At 36.9% G+C, this 26,469-nt stretch overlaps 2 protein-coding genes across 2 annotated transcripts; both read left to right on the plus strand.

The window, feature by feature from the left end:
• The first annotated feature begins 643 nt into the window (after nucleotides 1-643).
• LOC105033775 (nicotinamide adenine dinucleotide transporter 1, chloroplastic) lies at nucleotides 644-13,177 on the plus strand. The gene is given in 10 exon segments (XM_010908691.4): nucleotides 644-998; nucleotides 1,119-1,211; nucleotides 3,841-3,947; nucleotides 8,059-8,107; nucleotides 8,276-8,388; nucleotides 11,709-11,803; nucleotides 11,926-12,014; nucleotides 12,099-12,193; nucleotides 12,588-12,803; nucleotides 12,805-13,177. Coding segments are annotated over 10 exon segments (1,083 nt in total). The 5' UTR covers nucleotides 644-925; the 3' UTR covers nucleotides 12,958-13,177.
• Nucleotides 13,178-16,513: 3,336 nt separating this feature from the next.
• Nucleotides 16,514-24,340, plus strand: LOC105033776 (probable protein phosphatase 2C 15). The gene is made up of 8 exons (XM_010908694.4): nucleotides 16,514-16,956; nucleotides 17,511-17,682; nucleotides 17,793-17,946; nucleotides 18,021-18,084; nucleotides 18,211-18,318; nucleotides 18,440-18,565; nucleotides 18,768-19,000; nucleotides 23,872-24,340. The coding sequence occupies exons 1-8, from the start codon at nucleotides 16,717-16,719 to the stop codon at nucleotides 24,089-24,091; spliced, it is 1,317 nt and encodes a 438-aa protein (XP_010906996.1). The 5' UTR covers nucleotides 16,514-16,716; the 3' UTR covers nucleotides 24,092-24,340.
• The last annotated feature ends 2,129 nt before the right edge of the window (nucleotides 24,341-26,469 follow it).

Consider the following 26,469-nt stretch of genomic DNA (forward strand, 5'->3'; position numbering starts at 1 on the left):
TACATGAAAGACAGGAGTTTTAAAACTCATTGTTTATTCTTTTTGACGATAAGTCGTTCACTTGTTTATTTTAGATAAAAAGATTTGCTGCCTCTCCATAATATTAATATCTTCACCACAACTGTTCCTTTTGCCATTGGTATGTATGTAGTTATTATCACCATTGCCACTCTTACTATCATTGTTTCTGTTATTTTTATTGTCATATCTCCAACATATCGCTACTAGACGTGCTACCAATGCCACCGCCTTCGGTATTTCCGCTGCAACTACTACCTCATCATCATGTTTATTTTTTAAAAAATAATTAGCTATATCAAATAGGGATATATATTTTTAAAAATTAATTTTTTAAATTTTAAAATATATGAGAAAATGAAAACGGCATCTCAACATTGCTCTTTCTATTTTAGTCTATCCGTGAGATGTGACTGGATGGGTTTGCGTCCCTGCTTTTTTTTTTTTTTTTTTTTTTTGTTGCATGTGTCGTTTTCTGTTTCAATCGTTATGCAATATGAATTGATAGGTTTGCTTTCGAGCTGCTTTTTTTTCCCCTTTTTTTTTTTTCTTGAGTGCTGGATGCGTAAAAGCATTTATTTCCTGGAGCTAGCGTGAAACATTGGTCCTCACTCCTCAAGTAAATGACACGTGGGGCCACCCCTTTTAGATTCTCCTCCGGTTCATCCCCATCGTTCCCAAAAAAAGAATTTCGGCTGGGGTCGTTCCCTGGTGCAGCGATCCCCTGCTCGAGTACCCTTCATACACAGTGCCCACTTTCCAACATTCCTAAAATTCCTTCACCTCTCCTCCTCGTCCTCCTCTCTCACTCGTTCCCCCCGGCCCTCTTCTTTCTATGTGTTGATTTAAGGCTCAACCCTTGGACCGTGCGATGGCAACGATCGGTACTGCCCCGTGAGATCTCGCCATGCCCGGAGAATCCAATGGCAGGCCCACCATCCGGGATCTCCTCTTCAATGCTGTCGCCGGCGCCTCTGCAGGCTTGTTCTTCGAATTCTGCTCTTTGTTTTTAGTGTCCTTAGATCCTCGCTTCTTGTTTAATTATACATCTACAAATATACTTGGTCTGATTGATGCTTGAATTGGTTGGGGTGCTCCAGGGGCGATAGCAGCCACCTTCGTCTGCCCCTTGGATGTGATCAAGACGAGGTTTCAGGTCCATGGGCTGCCCAAAATGCCCCCTTCTGCTCGGCGTATGCTTCCATGTTCCTTCATTCCTTTACCCTTTTTTCTCCCTCTAGCTTTAATTTTAGTTATTTGAAGTGAGATGTGTCTTTAGAATGTTGATTTGATTCTTGTGGCATAATCAAAGTTGGAAAAAAAATAGATAATGATAGATATAGCTTGTAGAGGGTGTAAATGGGAGCTGATGAAATAAGTGAAACCCACTCAGATGCCGAACATAAATATAAGCGTCCAAAATCTCATGTTGCAATTGAAAGTATCCTGTTTTCCAATTTTAAAGAGCAGGATGCTGTAAATGGGTATCTGACACGTACCCTAGCCAGTATCTGATATAAGTATTAGTATCCGACAGGTACTGGATATTAACACGTCATGCAATTTGAAGCATCCATGCTTTCCAGGTAACAACTCTGAAACTCTTTGAACAATTAATGTCTTTTGAGATTTTGCTTAGGTGCTTCCTAATCAAGAAAAAAGATCCCCTCTTGCAAATCAATTGCCTATGTAGATATTCAGTATAATATTAAATAATATTCTGATATACACTGAGTTAGCTTATTGATAGACACTGCTTAATGCATTCCCCATGTTACATGGTATACTATGCAGCTGAGTCATTTCCCTTGCTGCTTCTTGTAAAATGAATAATGTGGTAGCAGGAGTTGCCTTAACATTATTTCTTTCAAGAAGAATACAGTGATGATCCAGTCAAACTTGTATGATATTCCACCAGATTGGGTAGCATTTTTATTACATCATCAAAGATGTTTGCTTCCTCCCTTCGCTTAGTTGATACCAGCTGAAAAAAATATTATATATGAAATTGAGACCAATATAGAAAGTGGCTAGAACACTATCTTTTAACTACAATTAGGTATTTCAAATTTCATCCCTTTATATTGTTTTTTGTAGGTTAGTGGTTATCAAGGCATGTGGTTGGTTTTCATATGATAAGGGCTTCACATGTAAAAAGAGTGGAATTGTGGCAATGTATTATGGTTAAGGAAGTGTATTTCTCAACTTATTGATCTTACATGGCCGAAAAATTGTCAGAAGAGATCTTGGTAGGTTTGCAAGCTAGATCTACTAGTCTTCATGTGAGGAAAAAAGACTATTGAATGCATTCTATATCCTTCTACACATGTTTAGGAAAAAGTTGTCTGGTTGGGAAGGATGGAACTTTGAGGTGTTATTCTATTTTCAGTACGAGTACCTAGGAATTATAGTTATAGAAGTAGTGGTTTGCTGTAGGAGGATGATAGATTTATAGGGAAGCATTCATCAGAATTCTCCAACAATTACATAAACTAAGAAAGCAATATAGTTTATCCTTGTCATAATCACACTCACATGTGTTCGTCTTTTCTTCTACTAATACTTGACTTGAATGTTGCATCCCTTTTGCTGTTCAGTTGCTTAAGCTCAGAGAATATTTGACCTATGGCTCCGCTTGATGCAGCACAAAAATTACATCTTGCATACTGACATGTGCATGATGTTCAAAAAGCAGAAGAAAACAAAAAACAAAAAAGAAATGGGAAAGGGTTCTATCTCGATGGTAGCTAAACATGAATCGACATTTATGTCTTAAAACCCTTACAAAAAGACAGCTAGATAAGATCTAATCATTTTGCTAGGGTAGCTGAATCTTCCCCAAACTGTAGACACTTCGATTTATAGGCTTTGTTAGTTATTTATTTTCAGTTATCTTTCCTTTCTTTAGTTCTGGAATGAATAGATTAGTTATTTTATATTCTCTTTCAACATTTGGATTCAATTATGTGGCTGTTATCCAGGCGCACTTTATATTTTAGGAAATATGAGCATTTATTAGTCCTACTTTAGGCATAAATTAAGTTAGGAAAATTTTAAACTTTACTAAGGTTATTTCTTGAAGGAATTCTAATGGCTTTTTATTCTAGCCTCTATAGTGGTAAGAATTTTTGCTATTTTAAAATATTTAAAATTATTTTATTTTCTTCTTTTCTTATTTCTTTCCTAGGTAGAAAGTCTAGGTGTCCTAGTTAACTAAGCTGTCTTGTTTTGCAGGCTTCATTATATATTTAGCTATAAAAAGAAAAGAGCAAAGAGCTATCATATTTTCTCTATAATACTTTATTCTCTTTTTGTTCTTGGGAAGTTGCCCAGATTGTGGGAACAAAAAGAGATCATCATTCTGGAGCTTTGGCTGATTTTGAATTCTCAGTTGGTCTGATAAGTAGAAGTTTTGTTTTCTCTATCATGTTATTTACTGCATCCCTGAGACTTGTCCATCTCTTATATTTACATTCAAATATCAAGAAAATCAAGGAAGATCACAATCTATGGGTTAGATAATTAGCTTACTGAATCATGTCATGCATATGAAGAACTGTGGAGCTGATTCATGCATCTATCTACAATAATGACAAACCAGCCAGCAGGAATTTAAATGAATAAAAAGAAATCAGACTACATGATCATATTATACATTATGTGTTCTTTTTTTAATCATCATCTATTGATGTTCACATGGATGCATATGGAATTGGTGAGACTCATGTATCACATATTGATTCAGTGATTATCTCTTTGTTTATTGTGATCTTTTAAAAAAGTTAAAAATATTTTCTCTTTTTTTTTTTTCAAATGAGTTAGGTAGTGTTATTATTTCAAGCCTAGAACAGATAATAAAAAATGAAGGCATCAAAGGATTGTATCGTGGTCTCTCCCCAACAATTACTGCACTACTTCCAAACTGGGCAGTGAGTATATCTTTTGTTTCTTAATCACACAGCAGTTTTCAAGTACCCTATTTCATTCTATGAAGTTAATAATCTGCAATTAATTTTCTTTCTTTTGTTTATTTTATTAATTCTTGGACGTAAAGTACAAGCCGTATTTATCAAAAATAGAGATTACAGATTTACTCTTGTTAGAACTAACTGGAATTCTGGAACTAAATTATATAGTCTCATTTCAACAAATTATGAATCTAAATGATCTAATGATAAATAAATGTGATTGATAAGACTACAAAAATCATAAAGTTATATGTTTAAATAAATATCAAGAGACTAACAGACTTTAGCCTTTTCTACTTCGTGGAAGAAAATATTTAAATTTGGTACTCCTGTTGTGGTAGAAGTGTAGAACCACATTTGCACCTAGATTTGAACCTAATAATAAAATGTAATGTGATTGCCATAATTTTCATTGTGAGTATTGGCGATAAGTTCACCATGAAAATAGGATTCAGAAATGACAAGTTTAAGGTGAATTGATGTTTGGCTTCAAGAGGGAAGAAGTTGCAACCTTTTAAAACCTGGGTACTTCAATATAATATATGAGGTTGACTTTAAAGATGAGAATGTGAGATGGATACTTATATGTATTTTTATTTATGATGATTTTAACAAAATTGATTGTTTTCTGAGAAATAGAATGAGTAAGCCATAAAGGGAACCATATGGGTTATCTGTACAAGGATTGGATGTCTGTAATGGAAAGACAATTATTAAGATCAGCTATAGCTCATATTATGAGATGGTCTAGTCACAAGATATTCGAATTCAAGGTTCACTTCAATGATCTTGGCAACTAATTTGATGTAAATCTCTAATAGCTTGGATCAAGGATTGTGGAACCATCTCAAACCATCTAGTTCAGGGCCTATTGAGCTTTACTGGTGGCAGATTGAGATAGTTCTAGCATTCAAAATGAGAAACCAACGAAGAAGGGAGAAAGAAAAGGAAAGAGAAGAAAAAATAAAGAGAGGGACAGGAGGAGGGACGGACAGAGAGAGAAGGAGAGAGTGCTGCCAGAGGCTGCCGGAGAGCTGGAAGAGGGGCTCCACCTTCCTCCTGATCGAAATAGGGAGGAAAGCGACGGTTCATTTTTTGCCAACTTACAGTGAAAAAATAGGGCTTCCACCCCTATTTCGATCGGGAGGAGGATAGAGCCCCTCCTCTCGGCTCTTCGACGGCCTCGGCGGTCCTCCAGCAACAATATGGTAGCCTTCCCTCCCTCTTCTCTTCCTGTCTCTCACTTTTCCTCTTGCACGTTCTTCCGCTCTCCCCCATGATGGTACAAGCTCCGCCAGCCTCTCTATTGGCCTTCATCATCTCTCTCCCTCCTTCCCTCTCCCTCGCTCCCCCTTTCTCTTCCTCTTTCTTATCCTCCCTCTTTCCCACCCCCTCTGTAGTGTAGGTTCGGGCCCAGCATGGAACGGCACGGAGCATATTGAACCATGCCGCTGACCAGTCTGGGCCCTAGTACCAGCACAACAAACCTTGGTTTGGATAGTTATAGAGCAGAAAATGAAAATAAATAGAATATCGAGGGAAGATGAGAAGAGGAGGGGAAAGAGATAAAGAAGGGAGGGAAAATGCATGGTCAAAATTAGTGGTGATAATCGGATCAGGTCGGATACAGGATAGTCCAAAAATCTATCAACTCGAATCCGACCTGTTTATTAGATGGGTCAGAAATATCCAGATCCGAACCTGACCATTTTATTAAATAGGTAATCTAAACTGCTCTACAATGATTTGAAACAAGTTAAATGGGTGAAACGATTAGGTGTTGCCACCCGTAATCAAAATTGTGGTCCTTGCATCCTTTGTCTCTCTTTGTGAAATATGGGGGTGTTCATCTATGATGGATAATATACAAATATGCTCCTAATAATAGAAGAGTGTGGCATATATATGATTTAACAAGCTTATTAGCTTGTTTACTGGGTCCATAACATGAAGCCCTAGATAACTATGTATGAGCTAAGAATCCTTCTAGTTTAGATATTATAGATGATTTCTTGTTAATTCTCTGATGGCCGTTTTCTTATGCTAGAGCATGGATACCTTCTATTCCTTAGCCTAGAACATATACTCCGGAGGTCCATGAGACTTTTCAAGAATATCTAGAAGTTGACTTCCAGTTTTGAGACAAGGGATGGCTATTTATCTTTTACATTCTCTCTAATAAAATGAAAATCAAGTAATTATTTCACTAAGTTGTGGAAAGAGGATTATTCATAATTATGTTCCTTGTTTATTACAATACATCTTCCTTGGTCCACTGACTGCAAAACCTATGGCCTGCATGCTTCTCTCTATTTTTACTTTTATACTGGACTAATCCATTCTTTTTTTTCCAAGTAACCAAATTTTTTCCAGTAAGGGTATTGACCTCCAAGTTCTTCCAATGTTTATAATTTGTTTGTGGGTTTGTGAGTTGCATGTTTTGTTTGCTTCCTCAATAAATGAAAAGCAATTTTCAACGTAAAGTTAAGGAGAATGCATAAAATGGCTGATTAGAATTGTAGCAAATGTTGTCTGGTTCAATAACAGTTGAAGAGACAAAAAGAAGCTTCTGGACCAGTCTCCTGGATGAACTAGAATCATCTAGCAGGTCTTTTGATCCACCAAAATGTTTGCACCTGGTGCACAATAGTATCACTGAGCATACATGAATCATCCTACTCTTTAGGAAATCATCACATGCTTCATTTTTGAAAAACTTATGCCATCCTTTCAATGCCAAGAAATTACTTTGGGGGTTCCCAATCATGGACAAAAAATTTCTTTCAAAGATCTTCCTTAACTTTTATAAGCACTTCATTGTTATAGATAATCATCATCATGTCATCTACTGATCTACATGTACTACTATGATGAGTATACCCAGCTAACTCAGCCTAACAAGTTAGAATGATTTGCCTGGCTTCTCTTGAGCCATAGCCCACCAGAATTATGTTAATTTTTTATCATTATATGCTTTACCAGAGCATACTACCAAGTACGGTGCATACTATAATGTACCAGTAGGATACCAAGACTTGGTATATGCCTTGTACCAGTTGTTGGTACTGAGATGTATACCATGCCAACACTTGGTACAGGGTGTATTAGTTGGGTACTAGTATGGAATCCAGTATCAAGACTGTAAATCTTGATTTTTATCAAATCAAATGTGGTGTCTATGCTCGTGCTATAGTTGCATAGTTCAATCTACATGCTTTAATATGACCATTGTTGAACAACAACCTAATTGATGCGAGGATGGATTTTCTGGGCCTTTTACCCATCCTTAACTATTGATCGATGCAGTCCTAGACACAGGTTCAGGAAAGAAAACAAGCTAATAAGTCCTAGACACAGGTTCAGGAAAGAAAACAATCTAATAAGTCCTAACCCTTATCAATGTCCTTCTATGCCTGCGGGCCTTCTCTAATAGATCCTGCATCAAATTCGGACAATTTGCCTTTGCTTCTTCTGAGTGCCAAGTGTTGACAACTTCTAATATCAATAATAAGCTTGCACATGTCCAGACTATAGTATGTATGGTGGTTTGGCTATGAACTACTTCTTCTTAACCTCTTGGTTTGGTGTTAAAAGCTCTTTCTTGGAACCAGTTCATCAATAATCTAATGGAATACGTTGTCTTTCTTTTCATCATGACAACTGGGATCTTTAGGTAATATCATATCATTCTCTGATCATCAACTGTTGCCTTCATCAGTTCATCCAGATGGGACTTTTACGGCAGATTCTTTGAACTCGACTCAATTGGATTAGAATTGTTACCTTTTGCTTTTTTGACTGTCTAATTAGATGATTAGAATGGCTTAATGGCACCAAGTGCGCACATTGTGAGCTAGTCATGCAATGTTTTGGTGGTACTCTCATATTAAACTTCCATACAAATGTAGGCATAGTTACAATCAAGGTAAGGTTATTGAGAGAAGTATGTTCAAATGATGTGCATAGACCATTTGGATTACTTTCACTCAGATATCATGTTCTGTTGAAGTTTCGAATCTTGATTCCTGTAATTACACGGTTAACCTTGCTGACATTTTTGTTTCATTTCCAGGTATATTTCACTGTTTATAATCAGCTGAAAGGCCTGCTTCATTCACATGGTTTGTTTTCTTTAGATTGACCTTAAGATTTTTTTCCCCCCCTTCCACGAGTTTGGAAACATATATAATGTGCTCCTACTTCAGATAATATAGTCTTAAAAACTTATATTTCATAGATAATTTTGAAAATAATCTAATCTCAACTTTTCACATTTTTCACATGTGCAGAAGATGGAAATAATCAGCTGTCAATTAGTGCAAACATTATAGCTGCCTCAGGTGCTGGAGCTGCAACAGCCGTTGCAACCAATCCATTGTGGGTTGTTAAAACTAGACTTCAGGTATGTTTTAGGATAATAGCCATGTCGTATCACATATACACCTTCACACATCCAGACCCACCCGCTCAACCCCACACTCATGCACATGCATGCATGCAAGACTTGGTTGACGATGTGTGTGTTTGATGTTGCATAAAGTAAGTTCTTCATGTTCTTTATATATTCCTTTTGCAGAAGTTTGTGTCTGGTAGTGCCATACTAGAGGTCTTCTGGTGTAAGTAGAGACTAGAAGGTTGCTTTCAGGAGAAGCTAAAAAATCTCCCTCTCCCAGCCTCTTCTTGTAATCCCTTCTTTATGTGAGGAATACCACATGGATAGCAAAGCCAAGCTTCCACTTTCTCTTTAGTAGGTAAAGATGACACTTCGGGCCCAGGCACATGGTTTTTATTTTTCCACCTCGGGGTGCTTAGGGTTTGTCATTGTCTGGGTCTTGACCTCAATCCAGACCTGGTACCTGAACTATCAAGCCACGAGCTTTGAATGAGAACTGATAAAGTCAAGCCAATACAAAATAGTTCAGAATTTCAAAACTAGGCCAAACTGGACTTTCAGTTCCCTTGAATCCAATGAGGAAATTAATCAATAACAGGTCCAAATCTTAGACCCCAAAGCCGATTTGAGATAAACCACACCATGCAACCTAACCTAGACTTCAACCTACTTGGACTCTCTCTCTCTCTCTCTCTCTCTCTCTCTTCCCCCAATATGATAAACATTTTTCTTTCATTCACCAGTAAATGATTTTGCAACATGCCGGCACTTGACTATGGAAAATTAACATGCAATATGTTTCTTCCAGAGGTTTTCTTAATGAGTTTTCCCTGGATCTTTGAAAGTGGTAGCTCCACCACAAGTTCCTTATGTGTATATATGTTCATTGGTTTCTTTGCAAAGAGTATGACCTGCTCTTCTTATGATGTACATTCTTGAGATGACTAATTGTATTGATTTTTCTTTTTTGGTTTATTTTATCTTTGCATATATTGGAACTTAAATTTCATTAATTAGTTTTCATTATTAATGCAGAACTTATGTCATCCTTTTGTGCTTGTGACCAACTTGCAGATTCAACAATTCTGAGAAAATGCATATTATTAATATTATGTATAGGTCTTTTGTTGTAGTTGGAAAAAGAAATAAGCTTTAGAAGCCCTGCTATTGAACTTATGTAGGTACCAAACTTATGAAGGAGAGACGAAACAAAACTAGCTATTGGAGATCTTCTGATAGGAAGGAACTTACAAATTTCATTTGTTACTTTAAACCTTTTATCGTAAGGAAGGCACGAAGCTTGCGAGGACTGAGGTGATGAGACAAACTTAGTTGTTGGAAAAAATCATTTTATATGAAAGGTGCTGATCTTGCGGTTTATATAATTTGTTTTTATGCCCTAATATTTTATGGTTTGTCCTGTACCATTTATAAGCTTCAAGTTGCTAATAAAGGGTAAGTGTGGTTCTTGATGATGTTTATAATAGTATATATCAAGGTTTAAGTTTTGGCGAGATGGGGGGCATCCTAGCTGTCCCATCTTATTCCTATGATAAAACATGACTTGGACGGGGTCAGAACTCCAAAAACCATCTATGTGGGGAGAGAAGAAGAAAGAGGAAAGAAAGAAAGGAAGGATAGGTGCAAAAAAGAAAAAAGTGAAAGAAAAGAAGAAGGAAAGACAGAAGAAAGGAAAGAGAGAAGAAAAAGGAAAAAGAAGAAATAAAGAAAGGGATAAGAAATAGAAAGGAGGGAAAGAAAGGAAGGTAGAAGAAAAAAAAATGGTACCCTCCTCTGGCCTTCACTGACCTCGGCAGTGGCGCGCCAACCTCATCGGCCTTCGGAGGCCTCTGGTGGTCTCTTCTCCCTCTCCCTCCGCCCTCCTCCAACTTCCATCAAGCTTGGTGGCGATGTAGTAACTCAATTGCCCTCCGGAGGCCCTCTCTCCCTCTCCTTCCCTCCCAACCTCTCTTGTCTCTTTCCTTCCTCCTCTCCCTCACCTTGCCGGTTTCTCGTTTCAAGCACCAAAATCATTACGGTTGGCCGTTGGTATAGTTTGGCACGTCCTAATCACGTGGTTCAGCAAACCCTTATTGGAAGGCATATATGCTTGATATAACCACTTGTCAGGTGTCTTTATTGATTAGCCTTGATTTATAGGTCTTAAGAATTGCCGCCGAATCAATTTAGTTAGAAAGCCCATATATAATTTGGTTGGAGGTAGTGTTACCAGGATACTTGCATCCAGCTGTAAAAATTTGTATTAGATATGTATTGGAAACTTGGATACTTATGCAGTTCTTTGGTAGCCACATTAAAGACTGGAAGACAGTTAAACTCTTCCAGCAATGAGTGAGTTGAACTCTTCTGACAATTAGTTTAATCCTCTAATTTGATGCTAGGAGAGAGTATTGTTCTTTGTCGAGATCTGTTAATGATATAGGACTTAAAACAAGTTTGCAAAATATTATTCTACTAATATCCTTGAGTTAATTGATAGGTTTGGATGAGAAACATATATATTGAAAGATCTTTACAAATAATACCTTTTAACATTTTTCTTTTTTATGTTTAAATAGTTGATGTTTAAAATTTAGAATATATATTATATAATCTTATGTATTCTCCTATCTCTCTTTTCCCTCTTGCCAGGTCAAGCACTTGGATATATGTCCAAATCTGATTCCCATATCCAACTCCTAGCAACATTGCTTGAAGGTTAAATTAAGAGTCCTCTATCTTATTTATAAGTCTATATTGATAATATAATTTTATATTTTGGACTTTAGAATGATGCAGGGTTGTTCTGAGTTATCTTTTAGAATTAAAATATGGATATTTGTCAAGGAGTTTTATGAGATTGATGTAAGATTTCTTCATGAATTAAAAGATTCCTATCATCTATTGAGGGTCCACATTCCCCTTCTGCATTAGCTAAATTGGAAATCTTGAATTTATGTATTAAGAGATATTGAACCAAACGACAGAGACTAAAGCAGACTTGGATTAAGTTATAAAAGGGAACTGAGGTACTTGTACTTTTGGAGAAACCCTATAATTGGACATAATGGAGTGGGTAATTTGGTTGTTCTTAATGTGCCCGTGTGACTTGTTGGTTATTTTTTATGTACCTTGTTGGCCAATTATTGGATTAATTTGACCTCATAAACTATATCTCCATGCATATTGACCCATTTTAATGGTCATCATCATTTTTGCAAGCACCTTCTCATTCACATTTAATCCAAATAAATTGAAATCATATTTTGAATGTGTAGAACAATTCTTTTGCTTATTTATCTGGTTTATGTTGTTTCTTCCGCTGATAGACACAAGGAATGCGGCCTGGAGTGGTGCCCTATAGAAACATGCTGTCTGCTTTTAGAAGGATTGTGCATGAAGAGGGTGTCCGAGGATTATACAGGTCAATGGATTTTTTGTACTTCATTAAATCCATGAATGTCTATCATATAAATTATTTTGTTCAATGTTTGACCATGTAGTTCCGTGCTTTCCTTTACATGCTATTTTTTGTGTTGTACATAGTGGCCTCCTTCCTTCTTTGGCAGGGGTTAGTCATGTCGCCATCCAATTTCCAGCATATGAAAAGATCAAATATTACTTGGCCAGAAGGGGTAGGGAGATATTTGGGATGCCAATATTTTAGAGTTTTGACCTTTTTGCTCATTTCTGGTTGTTGACCTGTTATAGTTTCCCAGATAATACCACGGTGGATAAGCTCAGCCCTGGAAGCGTTGCTATTGCTTCTTCACTATCTAAAATAATCGCATCCACAATGACATATCCTCATGAGGTATGCTTGACATCTTCTGGTATATTTTTCACAAGGATTGCATGCAGAACTTGCTACTAAAATGTGTTTGATCAGTCTCCTCGGTGCAGAATAGTTCTGAGTTGAGAGCACTTTTAATTGGGCATGGCTGAATGACTACAGTTCTGTAGTTTCTAGCTTGGGAACTTGTGGTAGGAGAAAGTGTGTAGCCTAAGTGCCATACAAGGCCAATTCAGCAAGTGCCTATGAAATGGATGGTTTAAAAAGTCTCTTCTTTACTAAGATATTCAGAACTAAATATCCTCCTATAAAAGACTTTTATCAAGTTGTAAACCCGGTTGGAGAGAAATAGTAAGAAATTATGATATATGTCATTAAATCATCTTCTTCAAATTTATTGTTTTCTCTTCATCAGGTAGTACGGTCCAGGCTGCAAGAACAAGGCCAGGCACGTGATACTGCTAACCAATACACAGGTGTAGTGGATTGCATTAAGAAAGTCTTTCAAAAGGAAGGCCTCCCTGGCTTCTATCGTGGCTGCGGCACAAATTTGCTGAGAACTACCCCAACTGCAGTCATCACCTTCACTAGTTACGAGATGATTCAAAGATTTTTGCATCAGGTGTTTCCAACCTGAGCTGAACCACTCCAAAACCCACCTGAAGTCCAACATTGATTGTGAGAAAGAGAGCAATAATGGAGGAGAAAGGCTTGGACACAGCTGTTTGGTCATGTCAAACCCAATAGATGATATGCTTGCCAAACCATGTCATACAGGACGCTGACTGTTAATTCTTTTCCCTCCAACCTGACCGGAATATGCAGGTAGACAGGAAAGAATGTGAGAGTATAAGGATTTTCCCCTCACAGAAAATGTAATTGACTATTGTCTTATTCTTTTGTATGTTTAGGAGATGCATAGAGGCAGCCATGCATGTCGCAACTTTCAGAATTTATTTTTTTCAACACCAATAAAAATCGTAGAACTGATTTGCTTTCTATAAAGTTTGTCAGAAAAGTGATCCTATAAGCAAATATTTTCACAATAACATAAATGTACCTGTTCTTCATATTCCAACTGGGGCAGCAACCAATGAAAGTTAACCAATAGTTAGATTCCTTGATGTCATTGAGGGATGGTGGTGATGATCCTCATAGCTTTCCACAATAGTCTCTTCGCCTTGAATCCTAATTGGAAGTTTCCTTTTAGTGTGTCAATGAGCACGAGCTTGTTTCATGTAGATATTTGAAGGCATTTTGGATGTGGAATTTTGTGCTTCATACGGTACAAAGATAATCACCTAATTTGGTGAAGCAAGCACTGACCTTCATTTTGACATCAATCTTTCACAGTATGTTGGTCTTACCAGTCAAGACCCATGAGATCCTATGAAAAGTCCAGTTCCTTTATGGTTGTGCGTGGATGTTACTAGTCGCCGCTGAGCTAAGAAAATCTTCCTCAATGGTTGTGACTTGTGAGGGTTTGGCTCTTCCTCTGCTTGGATGTTATTAGTTGCTCGCTTAACTAGGAAAATCTTCTTCTATGGTTGTGAGAGTTTGGCTTTTCCTCTGCATGGATGTTGTTTGCTGAACTGAGAAAATCTTCGTGCTGACTGGGGATCAGGTGGTTTTCGGCAATCGTTGTGCTGACTGGGGATCAGGTGGCTTTTGGCATTGCAGTTGGTCAGTGGTTTTCTATAAATAAGCTTTGTGAAATGTGACCTGGATAAGTACGCAATAAGCTGTATGGGTGTTGCAGGATTTTGAGGGCATTCTTGCGAGCTTAAATGAAGGGGTTATTGTATCTGAATGCAGAATTTTAGAGATAATTTAACCATTTTCATAAACATACATCTGGGGAGAGTAGGAACACCTTGGCCTGCTGCTCGACCAGCTTCATTCTGAGACCAGAAGGATTAATATTGAAACAATTTAAGCAGAGGCAAGGATTCAGAATTTAGAAAAATTAGGAGATTCAATAAAAAGTTCTCAAAGAATATGAATAACCAAAAACTTGGCAAGATTAAAAAATAATTAATTACAGTTTATTGATATATTTATACATTTATTCATGTAAAAGAAAAAAAAGAAAAGAAAAGGACAGAAACAACGAAAGTAATCCATGAAGTCTTCACTAATACATTATACAATCTGCGAGTAATCAAATATTTCTCAAGTAATAACTGGGAAAAACATTCAGCTAAGAGAACACTTTGGAATAACTAAAAAATTTTTCCACAAATTTGGGGAATATGCTTGCGGTGTCCCAGACCACATGGAACTGAAAACCTTGGAAGTGATAAAGCCAATACTGGTGCGGTTTAGGTTAGACCAAAGAGGGACAAGTAACCGACGTAAGCCGTAGAGGAGTTTCGGGGTGATGCCTTCTGGTTGTCGGAGCAAACAGGAACAAGAACTGATGTCAGCTGTGTCGTAGTTTCGGGGCAATGCTTCTTGTCTGGTGGTTCCTTTCTTTGCAAATTTCCTTTCCCAAAGTCCAAAGCTAAGTGGCGGATTAGGCCATCTGAACCCTAACCCGAGAACATTCCACCTCTTCCACATCATTGCATCAAATCCAAAACCCCCCATTTCGTTAATAATTTATCAACTCCGCGTTCGCAAGCAAGTTTGTCTTCCCAGTAATAGATATTCTAAGAATTGATATAAAACTTAAAACTGCCGACAAACTGTTCGACTTCCTTCCGAGCAAAAGAAAGAGTCCAGCTTAAGACAGCTCTCACGATCTCCCAGATGCTCCCCATAAGTTGGTCCCAAAATTTTCTAATTCCTGTCACATTATTGTAGTTAAAAATTTCTAAAAAAATAAAATAGTTGACCAAAGCTCCAAGTTGAGATGAATTACTCCGCAAGCTAACAAAACAATCCTTCTGGACAAGGACGGTTATTTTAGCATTTAGACAGCTCTGAGGATACTTAAAGATCTTTTTAAAATATCCAAATCCTTATAATATTATTTTGCGCACCAAGTAAATATTGTTAATGTAATTTCCAAGCATATAAAAATGAAAAGCAAATACAATTAGAAATTTCGCCCACGGTGGCACAAAGACTGTTTATTTATCACCCATGCCCTCCCAACTGCAACCTCTTATTTGTTTGCCCAAAGAAAAAGACGTCGACAAGAAAAGAGGCGGATGGGAAAAAGAAAAAGAGACGAGGAAAAGGCGTTTCTTTTATCAGCAGCTACTTTTCAACCGCTCACCTATTCCATGTTCCACGTAATCTTATTATCATAATTACTAGTGAATTTTGCAGAAAAAACACTCAAAGATTCATTTTGCAAACAAGGACAGATTTTTTTTTTTGGTAAAAAGAATACTTCATTGCAAAGCCAAAGAGGATTTTGTACTTTGGTTTGTAATTAGTCTTCGCTATCCCTCTATATATCCGACAATGTATTTCCTCCGACAGCCAAAATATATACGGTGAAAAACATTGGACTCGACTTTATGAGATATGAAAGACTGTTAGAGATAGAAAGACTGCTAGGAAAATGAGTGACAACATCATCAATGAAATTAAATTGGGGCTCATAGGAGAAGATGGAATTCTAAATGCTGTTCAAAATAAGGAAGATGGTTTTGAAGATGAGATGCAGTTAGCAAAAGAATCATAGAGAAGAATGACAATATATATATATATATATATATATATATATATATATATATATATATATATATATATATTGATTGATTGATTGAAAGAATGATGATGTTCATAAAAGGATTGAAGTAATCAAAATGGAATTGGAGGAGGCAGGTGTTATAGTGACAGCTCGAGAGAAAGTCGATCTTGATAGAAAGGAGAAGAAAAGTTGGACAACATGGTAGGCCAAGATAGAAAGGAAGAAGAGAGTGATGTAGTGATAAAGATGGAGTAAATATTGGAGTTAATACAAAGATTGATAATATTAATGAAAGTGCTTATGTGTCCATAACCCTCCTCAATAGTCTTATCTCATCTTTAGCCCCACCTCCCTATTCTCATCTTCATTAAGAAACTATATTATTAAATATATAAAATTCAGAAGAGATTGAATATGGACCAAACTGCAAAATTGAACAATGTAGTTCTTTCCTACAAAATTGATCTTTGAACATTTTATTTTGCAAATTTCCTTTATTATCATATTTTCATCATGAAGCAATGCTCAAGGAGTATCTACCTACATATTCTAAATGCCTCCTTTTACTTCGAACCTTGAAACAAGTTAAAGAAAAAAAAAGTCTTGTACGGTTGTACCCAAAAGAAAAAGTTTGTTTTTGTATTTCCCCCCCCCCCGGGCGGTGCCCATTTGATGGTGGTGGGGGTCTTGGTTCGTAGAATATCGGGGGGCATGATACCGTTCTCGTCCCGGTCAGCACCTGACCGCGTTTCCGCGTTGAACCATCAGCCGGCTCTTCTTCTTGTTGTTCTTCACTTCCTTGTACCAGATCTGAGCCCTGGGCCCTTGGGAATGAGAGATCGGAGGGTGTGAATCTCGAGGGCAGGGGAGGAGGAGGAGAGAGAGAGCGGCGGAAGAGATGGCCGAGCCGTCTGTAGCGGCGGCGGCGGCGGTGGAGGAGAGGCGGCGCCACCAGCGGGGCGATCTTGTGCCGCTAGCGGCGCTGATAAGCCGGGAGCTGAAGAACGAGAAGATGGAGAAGCCGTGCATTCGGTACGGTTGCGCCGCGCAGTCCAGGAAGGGGGAGGACTACTTCCTCATAAAGGTCGACTGCCACCGCCTCCCCGGCAACCCCTCTTCCGCCTTCTCCGTCTTCGCCGTGAGCATTTTGCCCCCCCCTCTCTCTCTCTCACCTTCGCTTGCTTTTGTAACAATTGATCTGCTCTTTTACTTCATTTTGGCACAATTACGTTTCTGATGGCTTTCGTGTGGTTGCTTGCTAAGTGAAGTTTGTTCGTGCTTTTGATCCTTTTAAGTTCTTAATTATTGATTGCTTTCCGTAGGAATTGACTTCTTTGGGTTATTCGATGGCATCTGTCATAAAAAGGTGCCACTTTTTGTGGAATTTAAGGTTCGTTGAACTAATTATAGAAAGGAAAACGGATGCATTGATGGGTGAAGGTTTTAACTGACATCATGAAGAAAGATTTTCTTGGATAATTGTTCTTAGCAGCCTGATCTGGGAGTTGCGAGGACTAAACTTTTTTTTTTTTTTGCTCATCTTGTTTAATTTATAGTATCCTTTATGCTTCTAAGAATTATGATGTTTAGTTCCTTGAAGCCAATTCTATTTGTTTTTGTTGGCATTAATGCGATGCAGTTGGTGATAAGAAGAATTATTTGATGAGCAGAGCTGAGCTGAATTCTTTTCAGGTCTTTGATGGCCACAATGGGAATGCTGCGGCAATATATGCAAGGGATAACCTGTTGAATCATGTACTGAGTGCAATACCACGTGGACTTAGCCGGGAAGAGTGGCTTCAATCTTTGCCTCGTGCACTTGTTGCTGGGTTTGTCAAGACTGACAAAGAATTCCAGAGCAGAGGCATGCGTGCTACTATTTTTTTTTCTTTCTTCATGATATTATTCTGTTGAAGATTTGGCCTATGCCTGGATGAACTAATACGGGGACGATTGATACATGGTGTTTACCAGGACAAACTTCTGGTACGACTGTCACATTTGTGATAATTGATGGATGGACCATCACTGTTGCTTCAGTTGGAGACTCCCGTTGCATTTTAGATGCTCATGGCGGGGTGGTTTCTCTACTGACTGTGGATCACAGGCTAGAAGAAAATGTTGAAGAGTGGGTACCTGGTGTGCTCTTTTATGTTATTCTTATAAAGTCATTCCCCTTTCTGCTGAACAATTGATGTGCAGGAGGGAACGGGTGACTGCGAGTGGAGGTGAAGTAGGAAGGCTTAGCATTATGGGTGGTGCCGAGGTGGGATTGCTTCGTGATCTGGTTTTCATTAGTATAAATAAATTAAAACAGACAATGGGAACATGTTAGGTCATTTTATGTGATGTTGAATAAATTAAATTCATCAGTTTCTTGCCTTCATTTCAGATTGGTCCCCTCCGATGTTGGCCAGGGGGTTTATGCCTATCAAGGTCTATTGGTGATATGGATGTTGGAGAATTTATTGTTCCCGTACCTTATGTCAAGCAAGTGAAGGTATTATTTATGTATCATATCAATTTCTTCTAATGGTTAATCTTTGATGACTTTTATATTCACTTCCATCTATCCTAATAGTCTTCATTTTTGTTTTAATGATTTTTTTTTGGTACACCAGCTATCAAATGCTGGGGGAAGACTTATCATTGCTTCAGATGGCATTTGGGATGCCCTATCCTCTGAGATGGCTGCAAAGTCTTGCCGTGGGTTGCCTGCTGAGCTTGCTGCCAGACAAGTTGTGAAGGTGATTAATTACTTATTGTGTCCCTTTTGAATTTGTCATTTGGAAGCTGTGTCACCATCCTGGTTTAGTCCTTAGACAATATATTTTATGAAGTTCTATTGATGCATCAGTGTTGAATTTGATTGCTTTTGATGGCATAGATATAGATTATCCACCTAATTGTATGGTAAAGCATCCTTATCATTTTACTGCGAACATTCAGGAAGCACTGAGGACAAGGGGGCTGAAAGATGACACAACCTGCATCGTTGTTGACATAATTCCTCCTGATCATTCAGTACTGCCTCCATCTCCACCAAGAAAGATGAACAAACTCAAGTCTCTCATTTTTAGGAAAAGGTCAAAGGATTCTTCAAGTAAGCTGGCAAAAAAGTTGTCTGCTGTGGGTATTGTCGAAGAACTGTTTGAAGAAGGCTCAGCAATGCTTGCAGAAAGGTCAGAGTTGTTATAGGTTTCTCTGTAATTCGATAACAATATCATCTTGGAGTTCTTATCACAGATTTGATAATCTGTAAATTTTTTCCATCTTTTTATTCTGATGCTAGTTGCTATTTAGAGGGGAAAAATAAGTTCAACACCAGGACTGAGAAATTTATATCCGTCTTTATTTAGAATCTTGAGATACATACCAGATTCTGATATCATGTATGGGCATGAATGGGTTCTTCTTTGCTCTTTCCTTTCCTTTTCTTTTTTTTCCCTTTTTTTGGTATCCATGACCAGATATAGTAGCTTTGTGGTTTCATTTCTAAAGAGCTATATGGCTTTACTTGCTTTGCACTCTTTTTAATATGTACAAACACTCCTTGCCATGACCTGTAATGTCTCTTTTGTTTAAGGTATTCTGGAATGGGAATAACTTGACACGTTTTGACTACGGGTTTTTGACTTATATATTCATTCATCTTTTCATGCTTATAGCTGCATGATTCTATGTTTTGTTTAGTGAATCACTAAGTTGCAACTGGTACACATAACAATCTCCCTTAGTTGCAAATGGGTACACATAATTCATCAAAATGCTTTATGTAAATTTGTATGGTTAAGTTGTGATGCCATGTATTTTTTTTGGCAGTACGGTATGCTCTAAAAACCGCTTGACATAATGAAGATGGTATTCTGAATTCTGAATCATTTCTTGGTGTCTCTCTTACACATAGTTATAAACAGTTGGAGAGTTGTATAACATATTAGCCAGGAAAGAGTCCAAGAGTGTCATTTATAGGTAGAACTAAGTAGGCAATTGTGTATCCAATAGAGAGAACAAGATCACTCTTGATGCTTGAAAATAGTTGACATCTATGGTTGAGGTTGGGCATCACACTCATATGGCTACCAGTATATATAGTATCCCATAATGAATCAGAATGGCTATTTTCTCATACTCATCAAAGTAGTTCACTTTGATTAGCACCTGGGTATATTTCATACTAAACAATTAAATATGGAATTATGGATGGGACCTTCTCTTCGAGGTCACTGTTGAAGTTAGTGATGACAATCTCATGTATACAGTATGCCCTGACCTGAGGGCATGACTTCCCTCTGTTATCTTGCTTCAATAAATTTAGGACCAAACTTATGTATCAACCAGAATATCCTAGATTTATCCTTGATCAGAAGCACATTGGTTATTATGTTTTGTCATGAATAGGGGTAAGGATCGTCCAAGAAGGGACCCATCTATGGAAATTTACACATATCAAAACAGAGACATGTTGGACACATGAATTGTAGATCTAGCAATATTTTAATCATATCATTTTCATGCTTTATAAATATTATTTATTTTGAATATAAACAAAATGATTTATTCAATTTTTTTTTGCATGCGCATTGGCTTTCAGTGGTGTCTGACCCATGATCTAAGATTTTGATAGGTGATGAAATTGATTGGCTATGGCCTATGACATTGATAATACTTTTTTTTTTTAAAATGGACAAGCAATGTAAGGAGAGATGGAGGGACTAAATTGCAAAAATCATTGTTGTATTTGAAGAGAGACTTTTCTATCCATCTATCTACTCACGATAGTATGAGTATACATCTTTATATATAGGGAGGCCAATCCAGCCTGCTTCATTGTGACTATGGCACACCTATTGAATAAGAGGGACATGGTAGATTAGAAACCCAAGTTGCCCTTGGGGTTTGGTAGTTATTCATCAACATTAGCCTCTCTATCTCTCTCTCTCTCTCTCTCTCTCTCTCTCTCTCTCTCTCTCTGCTCTGCTCTGGAGTCCTCACCAAACTCATGTTCCATCGAATTGAGTAGATCAACCAAGACCTTGATGTAGGGATTGGTTCATAAGGGCTGACAAAACCCGATTAGGGTGGACTAATGAGTTGGACTCGAACAATGGATTAGGGTTTTCTAAGTATCCGGTTCCTTGGTCTAACCCTGAAGTGACCTACCACATCTGGGAGCCCTTAATGGTTTCCACTTACCTAAGGTTTCCATGCCACATGCCTAGGTTTCCTCCCTACGGCCGGCCCCTTAATGTTATAAATTGGGGGTGTGGGACTTGGGTAGAATGTGGGGTTGTTTCTCATATCTCAAATTGAGAACTCAAACAAGAGGTCTCAAGGTGCCACCCACTAAAGACATATTGAGAGGAAGAAAGAGACGAGGAGACTTCTGAGTAATTCTTGGAGGGCCTATTGGGTGCAAGTACTCTGTAGGTTTGTATGATGCCTAAATAGTCTTTATCCATCTTACCACATCTTCTCATGTTCTTACATCTTCGCAGGTATTAATCTATCTTGATATGCATGTAATCTATGTTTTTATGGTGATTTATCAAAAAAGAGTGATCCAATCATAATCTTCTGCTGCATTATGATGTTGGATTTCATTGTTGTCCTTCTATAACTTTCATCTATTGGAAAATTTTAGTTGAAACTTAGATTCTAAAATGTTTGCTGTTTTATTTTAGAAGGTGAAGCTAGCTTCAAGTTACCAAAAATCGAGTGTCTTGATGTTTGTACATAATTTTTTTAGTTGTGTTTCAAAGGTAAAAGTTAATAATTACACACAGCATGGCGTTAAGATTTTTATATCTGTAATCTTTATGCACTTGCATTTTGGCTGATGTTACCTATTTTTATACCTTAAAATTGAATTCTTCTCAATTGAAATATTGATCCATGAACACCTTATTTTTATCAAATGATGCTGATGGCATGCTGGCTTCACTTTTGAATAGCCATTTGCTTATAAGCAAGGTTGAGAATTTGGTTTTAGGTTTCTTGGGCTCGTAGAGCATTTTCACTTCCTCTGAAGGTCTCAGTCTAAATTAAACAGAAAAAGTTTTAGAGAATATAAAAAAAGGAGAAAAATAAAAGATTCCAAGACATCACACAGTTTCTTTTTATTCTGTGTGTATGTGTGTGTGTGTGTGTGGATATAGGCTTTGTTTTATATTGGTAGGATTTCACTGAAAATAGTATTAAATATAAGTAAGTTTTAGTTGTCTAATGATGAATTATGTTGTGGAACATATGTTATTTGCTCATTTTAAACTTAGGTTGTTCAAAAATTCATTATATTTGACAATTATATAGCTCTTAGTGCCTTGTGTATTAGAATCTCCTGCATCTTTTCAAACAGAACTTGAAAGGATGTTGAATTTGAGAATGTCCTTCACATATTTCGAGGTTATGTTCGCCATTTAATCCATCACAGTTATGGAATCTTATATTTATCTAGAAGATGCTCTTTTGATTTTTCTGGTGGTTTCTTGCATTAATTGTTAATTCTAGTCTGATAATTTCAAGCAGAATTCCTGAGTTGCTATAACATGGGTCTCTATGGAGCCTTGACCCGTTAAGGGGCCAAAGGCCCAACGCCAACTGACTAAGTTTTGCTGAAATCGCCAATTTATTGTTGATGCTACATATCTTTTGTTTGAAAACCAGAGATATGCCACCGCACCTTTTCTATTAATATATGTAGTTTACATTTAGCCAACTTTGTTCTTCATAGAGTGCACCCATCTGCAAATAAACTCCATCAATTTAACAATTACAATAGCATATCCAGCAGATTTTTAATTAAAAAAGCAACAGCAGCCAGTTTTGCTTACAGTAAACTTCATCAAGTGTCCATTACATCCTCTTCAGAGATCTAATAAATAGCCTGGAGAAGTCCAAACAATGAGTCAACCATTAGTCAGAATAAATGAATCAGCAATCACATGTGAGCCTTATTGGCGAAGTTTAAGAATATCAAGTAGAGGTTTTGTTGCAATCGTAGATCGAATCAAGTGTCAGAAGTGTGTACAAGATCAAAACCAGCTGGTTTTGGCTGCAGTGACTGAAACTGGCAGACACCTGAAATTACGTGATGATTTTGGCTCGGACTTGACCAAAATAGATCCATTTTGGCCAAAATTTCCAAACCTTGGTTGTAAATTTGTTGGGGCAAAAACTTCCATGCAGTGTTTGTTGGAAGTCTAGAAAAAAACATTTTTGGGATCTCTCTTTTTCTGCTGTTTGGTTCTCACTGTGTTTCCGTTGGTGTTAATGGTTTTTCTTGTCGGCCACTATGAAATCACCTTATATGGCACTATCAGAACAATTAGGTTACTCAAACTATGTGCATGTCATTCTTGAATTTGATGTCAGTTCTTCATAATAAAACCACCATGGCTCTTCATGTGATGTTAGAGAATTAAAGGTCCTCAAAAATGTACTTGAGTGGAGCACCAATGCTGATTCGTATTGTATGGAACTTTATAGCTCATAGTCAAAGATAATCTATGGTCTGTTTACAAGTTCATCATATGTTACATTTCAATGCAGTCAAAACAAAAAGGTATATTGAATTAGTTGAATCCAAAACTGAAGAGTTTCAGTTTTGGTGTTGAATTTTTCAGCGGAATCTTTGAACCATGTTCCTTTCTACTACATGATCCATGGCAAACATATGCTTCTTCTTGTTATAGTTAGTTTCGCCTTGCCTTATACCTTGTTCTATTTGTCGGTATCAAGATGCTGGGTACAATGACTGCTGGCCAAGTGTAATCAACCCAGTGTTATTCGGCAGCATTTTGATAATTTGTTTGATCAAATAATTCATTCATTTGGTTAATGTGTAGCCCATTATTCCTAGTATAAGGGTGCTTTATGGTGCAGTCCTTGATTGGTTGCCTGAAGATATTTTGCTGCTGGTTCTACTTTTCTGGGAGCGTTTATGGTTCCCAGATCACTGATATTAAGCTGATTTCGTTGCACAATCGTGTCTCCGTTGCATGTCAGTCTTCTTCCATTGCTGAAGGCATGCTAATTTCTCTTCTAATTTCAGGTTAGGGAATGACTCATCAGCAGGGCAAGAAACATCAGGCCTGTTCACATGTGCTATCTGCCAGGTGGACCTTGCTCCAAGTGAGGGAATATCCGTTCATGCTGGTTCAATCTTTTCCACCAGTTCAAAGCCATGGGAAGGCCCCTTCCTATGCGCTGATTGCTGCAACAAGAAGGATGCAATGGAAGGAAAACGCCCTAGCGGAGTCACAGTGCTATAGTTTCTCCCGCCCTTTCCTCCTGTTGTCCCCATTTAATTATTTTCTTCTTTGAATCTAATTTGCTGCCAATTTTGTGCGCTGCATGATTATTTTGACTTTGGGGATGAATGAGGCTCCGATGTATGTAATATCTGCGAAAAGGAACGGGCTTTGAATGATTATTTATGTTATTTGAAGTTGATTACCCACCTTACGAACTGTTATACTAGCTGACAAGTTGCATATATTGGCAACGAGTAATTCTTTGCGTCTTTGCTTGTAATTTATGAAAAGGTCTGGTACTAATTTTCTTCATCAGATGTATCATATTATCATAGTATTAGTTGTATCATGATTTGTTGTTCTTGCGCTTTAAAGCAGCGATGAAACTATTGTGAATTGTGCCTGAGAAATTCTGTTGCTAGAGTGATATTTATAGCATTATATTTCCCGTTTCATGCTTTATTTTTCAGTGGGGTACCTTGTGTCAAATGAAACTTTTTAGCTAGGTTGCACCTGTGATGGGAAGTGGAATTGCTATAGAAGCGGAAAATTATGGTGCCAGTTTACCATGAGATGAGGTGCTCAATTATCGTTTTCTTCCTGGAAGCTTACATTGTGTACGTAGGAACTGAGCCTTCAAAAGTTGGTAAACTCGATATCAAGGATCAACTAATAGATTTGCATCTCCTATATAGGAAGAGCTAATATTTCATCAGTGTCATATCTGTGTGCCATGAAATTAATTTTATGATATTGCTTTTCCAGGAGACGCTCAAGCTGCTCTAGCTTTTAGCCATTGTTTTCCAGGTTTTATTCCTGTCCATATTACAAAATCCATGGTAAGTGTATTTTCTCTTAGCACCAGAAGTGCATTTCCCTGGACAACATTTTTTTCCAAGATTTTTTCAAGAAAAATGGTGAAAAAATAATTGCCTAAGACAGGCTATGATAAGGGGCATTTGTAGTTGCATGAAAACCTTCAAGCTTCGGAATGCCCCTCTCATGCTAATATCTAACCCTTGCACATCCTCTTAGATATTAAATATTAATATTATAAAACTTTTTTGTGTTTGCCTCATTTTATTGACAAATGAAATATGAGTTGACTTGCTGCTATTTCACTATGGAACAATGAGTAAATTATAAAAAACCTGCTGACATTTTTTTTTTTATTACAGTTGCACCTATTAGTTTATAAAATCTACACCTACACCCTTGCGCTAGAGGTGTTACGTAAGTCATTTCTGAATTGTGAAATGGCGATACTGCCATTTGTAAATGTCTGATGAAAAGAAATCAGTCAAAGCAGATCTCTTTTCACTGTCTTCTTTCTCTCCTGCCCATCCGATCTTCCTTGGCGATATCGGAGAGGCGCCAACGATGTTCCTAATCTCGATAAACTCTGCCACCTTGGAGACACTATAACAAAATAAATTATTAATAATAAATTTTTTTTATCATTAATAATAAATTTTTATCGTTAATAGATATTAGTGATAAAAATTTTATCGTTAATTTTTTATCGTCAATAATTCTATCGTTGATAATATTTTACGACGAAAAAAAAATTTCATCGCTAATAAAAGTTATTTACGATGAATATTTTTTATTGTTAAAAATAAAAAATATAAAAATTTAATCATAAAAAAAGATATTTGCGATGAATTATACCGTCGTTAATAAATAAAAAATTAATAACGATGAAAATATTTTCGTCGCTATTAATTTTAAAATTTTAGCGACTAAAAGTTTACGTCGCAAAAAATATATTTTTGCAACGAAAAAATTTTATCGCTATTAATTTAATAAAAAAAATTTTAGAAAATAAAATTGAATAATATTAGCAACGAAAAATTATATCATAAATAAATAAATAATTCAATTTGCGACGAACATTTACACTGCTAATAATTATTTGTGACGAAAATTTTTTTATCACTGTTAATTATATATTTCTTGAAAAATTAAATTATGTTAGTAAAATATTTTTGACGACGAATCTTTCGTCATAAATAATTCCATCGCTAATAATTTAGTCATATTTTTTTTAAATTTTTTTTGAATATATATTTTTAATTTATATGTATAATATTTTTTATAAATTAAAAAAAAATAAAATAAAAAATTTACATAATAAATTGATAAATAAATTTTATTATTTTATTATATTAAATTAAAATTACAAGAGATTTGAAATAAAAAAAAGTACATCAATAAGTCGTTAAATATCGACATCTGGAGAACGAGTGAAGACGGGGAGTGCTCGACGGAGCTCGGATCGGCCTGCTACTGCCTCATCAGCTGTATCGTCTGTTCCATCCGCTCCATTATCTGGATCTGGAGCTGCTGATACTCATCGACGCGTGCAGCCAACTCCTGAGCTCGGTGCTCAGCCT

This window comes from Elaeis guineensis, chromosome 6, assembly GCF_000442705.2.
Source record: "Elaeis guineensis isolate ETL-2024a chromosome 6, EG11, whole genome shotgun sequence".
Classification (NCBI taxonomy): domain Eukaryota; kingdom Viridiplantae; phylum Streptophyta; class Magnoliopsida; order Arecales; family Arecaceae; genus Elaeis; species Elaeis guineensis.